General features: G+C 46.3%; 1 protein-coding gene across 1 annotated transcript in view; it reads left to right on the top strand.

Annotated features, from left to right (window-relative positions):
- Positions 1-7,729, top strand: part of XPNPEP2 (X-prolyl aminopeptidase (aminopeptidase P) 2, membrane-bound) — a 27,984-nt gene that overhangs the window by 7,022 nt on the left and 13,233 nt on the right. Inside the window, exons 6-11 of the mRNA XM_015570826.1 lie at positions 7-20; positions 910-1,056; positions 4,382-4,483; positions 5,134-5,215; positions 5,468-5,663; positions 6,415-6,504. Coding sequence (XP_015426312.1) covers positions 7-20; positions 910-1,056; positions 4,382-4,483; positions 5,134-5,215; positions 5,468-5,663; positions 6,415-6,504 — 631 coding nt within the window. The remainder of the gene's footprint in view (positions 1-6; positions 21-909; positions 1,057-4,381; positions 4,484-5,133; positions 5,216-5,467; positions 5,664-6,414; positions 6,505-7,729) is intronic.

Raw genomic sequence — 7,729 nt, 5'->3', positions numbered from 1 at the left:
CCCCCTCCTCTTCTCCATTGGTAAGTTCTTCCTACAGTCCCTATATTTGTCTACACCAATGGGGATGACTCAGCTTCCCTGGATGTCAAGAAGCATAGTTTTAGTAGAAGGAGGGGCAGGGAGACTAAAAACATAGTGTTTGAACTTGTGCTTGCAGAATATTTTGCAACAAGAATGTATTCATGAATTTTGTAATGAAAATATATTGAAAAGAATGAATACAGACTTTTTAAAGTCATGAGGGCAGAGACCCAATCTAGAAGACTCAGTGAACTATTAAGATCTAGCAGATTAATAGTCTAAGATGCCTTTGAACCCAGAACAATCCTCTGGGACCTGGAACTCTACCAATTAGGGCACTAGAGTCACTTACTTGGTAGCCCTCTTCTGGAAGCCAGCTTGGAAGGGTCAAAGGAGTTGAGAGCTTCTGAGTAAAGAAGCACAGTCTTCCCTCACCCCAGGAATGCAGCTCCCTGGGTTCTGGGGCCCCAACTGACTGGCCAGCCTGACCCCAAGGATAGAGACCTCGTGAATATGTACTAAAGGCTCACACTTCAGAAATGGCTTCTTTGATAGCCTTTCCAATGGCCTAAACATCATCATTCCTTTGGGTTATGACATTGAAGCTCAGTCAAAATGGATAGTACCGAAAGAGGGCCCCACATCCATTGGTACTTAATGGATGAGCTTAGCCAATTGGCTACGGAAAGTATTGAGGTGGGCTCAGGGAAATTAGTCTTTGAAAGTGGAACGAAGAAGGTGAGAAGACAGGACTCAGGAGGGCCAGGCTGCTTGGACAGGCTCTGGGCAGTTAGGGCTACAGGAGCAGAACAGGAGACAGGCTGGATAAAGACTAATTGTGCCTGAGTCAGTAGGCAGGGGACAAGTGACTCCTTCCTGTCTCTGCAGGCACCTGGAAGAGTTATGACACGGCCCTCCAAGGCTCTGACAGAGAGCTGGTGTCAATCACAACCAACCTTGTGGACCTGGTGTGGGGTTCAAAGAGGCCTCCAGTTCCAAGCCAGCCCATTTATGTCCTGCAGGAGGCATTCACAGGTGAATCCCCAAGCCAGCTCTCCTTCCCAACATGTAGCAACACGGGCCCCTGCTGCTGCTGCTACTTTGGCTGAAAAAAAATTGTCCTGAGAGGTACCAAAGCAATGGTTCTCAAAACTTCATGTCCACCCCAATTGCCTGGTGTGTTTGTTTAAAATGCAGATTTCTGAACCCTCTCAAATGTGACTCGGAATCAAAAAGTCCTCAGACCATATTTAGAAAGTGCTCAAATAAAGAGTGTTAATATTTGAAGCAATAGGAAGCAGGGAGAGAGAAAACAAGGGAGTCAGAGAAAGATGAAAAATAACATACCCTTTTGAAGAGAGAAAAGACACAATATGAGTTGCTGATGTGGTATTGGAGACAACTCCCATTGACTCATTCAAACCTTGACTTCCAGCGCTCTTATGATGAGGAATTTAGATTTAAGGTGGCTGGAGTTGGGTGGGCCAGGGTGGACAAAGGCAGTAAATAAGCTCGGGGTTAGTGTGTGGCACAGATTAGGATTCAAGTTTCAGCCGAACTACAAAGCAAAGTTAAGTGACTCCAAAAACTCTAACATCAATAACCTTAACCCTGCTGACACCATCTAAATACATCATAAAAGAACAGTATGCTCTATGATTCTTAAAAGTAGTAACTAAAATCCTGACAGGATCAGGCTACTTACTGACTGTGAATCAGTCTTGGCCACCACCACTGTTCTACCTTCCCAGGAATTCTGAACGGGCCAATGGACTTGGATTCCTAGGAATATTGGGCAATCTGAGAGGCCCCTTTTCACTTGCAGGTCCGTGCACATTTGTTGTTTGGAGAGGAGACAAAAAAGCAGGAGGGGAATTTCAAAATAGCAGCTCTGATGAAACAAGTTAAAATTGTGTCCAATTTTCTTTATTCATTCTGATGTAATTTATAGAATCATTCTTTCTGCATCTTGGCAGGTTTTAAAGAAACTTGATATCCAAGGCTGTTCCATCAAACATAAAACTTATCTGGTTCAGATAAAGAAGGGCACGGTTATGTCGGGAAGGGGAGGGGATAAAGAGGAAAACCTCCCAGAAACTGGGAGACAATTTGCATGAGTTTTGTCACGTCCCACAAGTGAGGGGAAACCGAGCCATCGCTGGCTACTTGTCTCAAGAATAGCCATCAGGCGCCAGAATTGGGCCTGGAAGCCCGAGAATAAAGTTCTTGAGTCTCTAAAGTTATTGAGATGAGAGATTGTTTCTCCAGCAACTCATGGGTTTTGAAGGGCCAAGGGAGCAAAGGAAAGAACTTGAAAAGTTAGTTACTCAAAGATACCTGTATGTACCAGATTATTTTTGGTTTTGTTTTTGTTAATCCTCACTTGAGGATATTTTTCCTGATTTTTAGCGAGAGAGTGGAAGGTAGGAGGAGAGACAGAAACATCGATTGGTTGCCTCACACACTCCTGAAGGAGTGAGAGAGCAAGAGTGAGAGAGAGAGAGAGAGAGAGAGAGAGAGAGAGAAACAGCAATGTGAGAGAGACACATTGTTTGGTTGCCTTCTACACGCACCCCAACCAGAGCCGGGGAACCTACAACCAAGGCATGTGCCCTTGACTGGAATCGAACCCTGGTCCCTTCAGTCTTCGGGCTGACACTCTATCCACTGAGCCAAATCGGCTAGGGCTGTATTGGACAATTTAAATTTGCTTTCATTATTTGTCTCAAAAATTATCACATTCATAAACCTTGAAAGCATAATTCTAGATGAAAGAAGCCAGCCAAAGAAGGCCCCATATTATATGGTTCCATTTGTATGAAATATCCAGCAGAGGCAAATCCATTGAGACAGAAAGCAGAGTAGTGCTTTCCACAGGCTGAAAGAAGGTGGAATAGGGAGAGACTGCATAAAGGCGACAGGGTTTCCTTTTGGGATGATGAAAATGTTCTGGAATTAGATAGTGGTAGTGGTTGCACAATCTTGTGATTGTTCTTAAAGCCACTGAATTGTACACTTTAAAGCTGTTATGATACATTTTATGGTATGTGTATTTTACCACAGTAAAATAAAATAAATCTTAAAAAGTATCATACCCAAGTGGGGGAAAACTAAAAGGAAAAAAAAAAGTGTGATACCCAAAGCTTTCTTGTTGAATTGTTTTAGCTGTTTGCATAGTTTTTTTTAAATGGCATTCAGTTATTTATGCTAATCTCTGAGCCCAACTAGGACCCTATTAACGGGTTATGACCTGTGGGTAAATTCCTAGCCCTGTGTAGAGGTAAGTTCTTTATAGGGAGCAGGAATAAAAGATGAAAACTAAAGTCCTAAGAACAGGATACAGCATCCCAGAAAGGACAGCTCTGTGACACTGAATTTAAGGACAGGTTTGGAGACTGACAATGTTAGCAAGATAGTCCAGGGTCTGTACAGATTAAGAGCGTGAGCCATATAGTCAAACCAAGCAGGTTCAAATCTCAGCTCCACCCCTTGCCGGCTATGAGACCCTAGATAAGTCACTTTGACTCCTCTAAGACTCTGTAAAATGGACCAAGTAAGAATTAAAACAATGTATACAAAGTGCTTAGACCAGATCTGTGGTGTATTAAGCACCAGGGTTACTGCAGGGAAGAGACTTAAACATGGCCCAGTCCTATTCTTTTGCCCTTCAACTAGGGCTTCTCTCCTGCTCTCTGTTCTGCATGCATATTTATTGATCAGAAAGTTGTATCCGACTCACTATACCCCAGTACACCATTCTATGCGCATTACAAATATGTATTCAGGGTAAAGGGAGATAAATGGTGACAGAAGGATACTTTATTTAGGGTGGTGAACACACAATACAATATACACTTGAAACCTGTATAATTTTACTAACAAATGTCATCACAATAAAGCCAATAAAAATTTTAAATACAGGGAATCCCCCAAAATGTATACACACTTTAGCAGCTGATAGCTCAATTTTGAAAATGAAATGTATTTTAATAAACACTGCCTTTGTATTTATTCAATGTGTGTGTACACATTTTGGGGGGACACCCTATATATGAATTCATTTGATCCCCATAACAATCCTAATGATACTACATTATGATCTGTTCTCATTTTACACATGTGCAAAATATAACTAATTTGCCCAAGGTCACCCAGCTGGAAATGGCAGAGCTAGGATTTAAACCCAGGTAGCATGGGTCCAGAGCCCATATCCCTAAGGACTGCAAGAGCAGAAGTTTATTTAAAGAAAGAGTTCCACTGCTTTTACAGAAATGAAAAACTATTGCCCTAAGGGAGCCCCCTCAGAGTGTCAAAGAGAAGGTATATTACTCATGCTTTCTTTGGACTCCTTTGCTTCTAGGGAGCACCTGGCAGGAGAAAGTATCTAACATTCGCAGCCAGATGCAAAAGCATCGCAAGGCCCCAACTGCTGTGCTTCTGTCAATGCTTGATGAGACAGCCTGTGAGTACACATGTGGGAGACTGGCTTCCTCCAACCCCCAAGCCTCCTGGACCTTGCAGCGTAGGACTCCTCCCCCAGCCACTAGGTGCCTACCACTTCTGTGGCCATGGCCTATGGGAACTAAGGGGAGAGGGAAGGAGATCATATCTGCTGAATAAAGCAACAAGAAAGCCCAGGGCAATCTGGGGCCAGCCCCCAGGCCACTGGAGGAATGGCCTGACCACAGCAGCAAAGGTTTCTGTCTCATGAAGGGGAAGAGGCTCAGAAAACACCTCCCAGCAGCCCAGCCCCCATCCCACGGCACACACACATCCAGCTTTAGCACCCAGTGAAGCTCTGTTCTGTCCCTGTGTGGCCCAAGGGCTTCTTACCTGACCCCAGCTCTAGGCTTCAGATAATCTGGGAACCCCCTGAAACTGTGTGCTTACTGCTGACTGGGCATCTGCATTTTTCTGAGAGAAGGGTCCATAACTCTCATCCCCTCCTTAAAGACACCCCTACCCCCAAAGACTGAGAAATATCCAAAGGTAGATGAAGCAGGGGTACTGCTGGCAATCTTTGGGGTGCCAAAGCAAATAGTGCGGCATAGGCGTCAAATGTGCTGGCTTCAAGCAGTTCGGCCTCATACATAGTCCCTTCCTCCTCCCCAGGGCTCTTCAACCTGCGCAGTAGTGACATCCCTTATAACCCCTTCTTCTATTCCTACACGCTGCTCACGGACTCGTCCATCAGGTATGGCTTTTCTTTGCCTTGCTGTGCTGGACTTTCTCCCATTTCTACCCTTCACTGCTCCATCACTTACCCTACCACCGTATGCAGCCTTCCCATGAGCTTGGAGTTTTCCCTACCTCTTTGACCGTTGTTCCCACCTATTCCAGATCTGGTCTGCTCCCGCTCCCTGGCTTCCAGCAACAAAGGGCCTCAGGTCCTTTGCATTGTTCTTAAATATTCTCAGGACTTTCCTGATCTTGCCTTCCTACCCAGGTTATTTGTAAACAAGAGTCGCTTTAACTCCGAGACCCTGCAGTATCTGAACTCTAGCTGCACAGGACCCATGTGTGTGCAACTTGAAGATTATAGCCAAGTCTATGATAGCGTCCAAGCCTACGCCTCAGGAGCTGTGAGGATCTGGATTGGGACCAGCAATACTATGTATGCGTTTTACAACGTGATACCCCAGGTGGGTTTGCCAGGCCCCAGCCTGGGCCAGACACTGCCCCACTCCAGCCTTGAGAAACCCCTCAGCCATTCTGGCAGTTGGTCAGTCAGAAATGGTGCAGGGAGCCCCCTTCTAGGCCTCCCTGGGAAGAAAAGGAAAAGAAGAACCAGTTGTCTGTCCACAGAAAACTCAGAGATTGTCAAGGAGGCTAGAGGGAGTACAGCTTGGTAGAGCAGAGGCTTTGAGGATGCCAAGCCTGAGACTGAGTCCTGGCTTTGCCCCAACTGGTTGTGCAATAACCTTGGACAACTGACTTATCCAAGGTGGACCTCTGTTCCCTCACTTGTTAAATGGCAATAAGAGTCCCAACCTCAGAGGAGTTGCTCTGAGGAGCTATAGAGGAAATAGTGCATGTAAAACACAGTGCTTGGCACACAGTAGGTGCTCAATAAGTGATATATGTTGGGGTATGATGGGCAGGAAGCTCACTTTCAGAACAGCCCATTGACTGGTGGGGGCCAGGCTCTGATCTGTCCCAGAGCGCTGGTGGGATCCAGAGGCAGGGAGTGATAGAAGGGCAGGAAGGAGGGAAGGTTAAGCTGGCCATGGAAGACTAGGAAAGACCTGAATAGCCAGAAAGGACATAAGGAAAAGTCACTGCCACCATAGGGATAAGCAAGTCTCCCTTCAGCCAGGATTTCTTGTCAATCCATTTCAAACATACTTTCCCTTGGAAAAGGTTCTCAGACCTCTTCTTCTCTGCACATGACAGGATAAAATCATAGCAGAAACCTACTCCCCAGTGATGGTAACCAAGGCGGTGAAAAACAGCAAGGAGCAGACTCTCCTCAAGGCCAGCCACGTAAGTCCATGGGCAGGCAGAACAGCCTTTTTGAAGCTCCAGATCTGAGGGGTTACAAAGGGGACCCTGCAGGAGGAGCCTGAAGAAGCCCCTTCAATGAAACAGAAGTGGACACAGAATTCCTAGGCATGAACCAGTGCTTTACTATCTTACTCCTGGCATGGTATAGTGGTTTAGAACACAGGCCCTGGAGCTAAAGTATCAGAGTTCAAACCCCAGCTCACCTCCTAGATGAGTGACCTTGGGCAAGTGGCTTCACCTCTCTGGGCCTCAGTTACATCATCTGTACAGTGAGGATTAAAATAATAATCTTCAGCATAGAGTTGTTTTGAAGATTAAATAAGTATATAATATACTAGGGGCCCGGTGCACAAAAATTTGTGCACTCGGGGGGTCCCTCAGCCTGGCCTATGCCCTCTTGCAGTCTGGGACCCTCGGAGGATGTCCACCTGCTGGCTTAGGCCCGCTCCCTGGGGAAATCAGGCCCAAGCTGGCAGTCAGACATCCCTCTAGCAGCCCAGCAGCCCTTGGGGGATGTCCACTTGCCAGCGGGGAGCAGGCTTAAGCTGCAGTCGGACATATTTAGCGCTCCTGAGGAGGCGGGAGAGGCTCCCACCACCACTCTACTGGCAGCCGTCAGTCTGGCTTGTGGCTGAATAGAGCTCCTCCTGTGGGAGCGCACTGACCACCAGGGGGCAGCTCCTGCATTGAGCGTCTGCCCCCTGGTGGTCAGTGTGTGTCATAGTGACCAGTCATTCCCAGTTTTTCTGCTGTTAGGGTCAATTTGCATATTACTCTTTTATTATATAGGATATTATACTATATATGATATATGTGTACATAAAACTCATATATTATCTACACTAATAAAAGACAAACATGCAAATTGACCATACCTTTGCTATGCCTTAAGGCCACGCCCACCAGCCAATCAGAGAAACTATATGCAAATTAACCCAACCAAGATGGGGCCAGCAGCCACAGAGCTGGAGCAAGCAGGAGGCTTGGTTGCCCCAGTGATGGAGGAAGCCAAGCTTCCCACCTGCCCTGGCCAGCTCTGAGCTCCACTCAAGCCTACAAAGTTTCAACTATAGAAGGTAAATAAATCCCAGAGTAAAGAAAAAAAAAAGGAGAGGCTGGGAGCTTCCATCACCAGGGGGCTTAACCAGCCTGAAAATGGCCCTCACCCAGGCTGGCCAGGGGTCCCCGCAGGACCCCCACCCTG

Source organism: Myotis davidii, unplaced genomic scaffold, assembly GCF_000327345.1.
Source record: "Myotis davidii unplaced genomic scaffold, ASM32734v1 scaffold913, whole genome shotgun sequence".
NCBI classification, from domain to species: domain Eukaryota; kingdom Metazoa; phylum Chordata; class Mammalia; order Chiroptera; family Vespertilionidae; genus Myotis; species Myotis davidii.
Note: the sequence above shows the minus strand (reverse complement) of the source record. Positions and strands in the feature narration are given on the sequence as shown.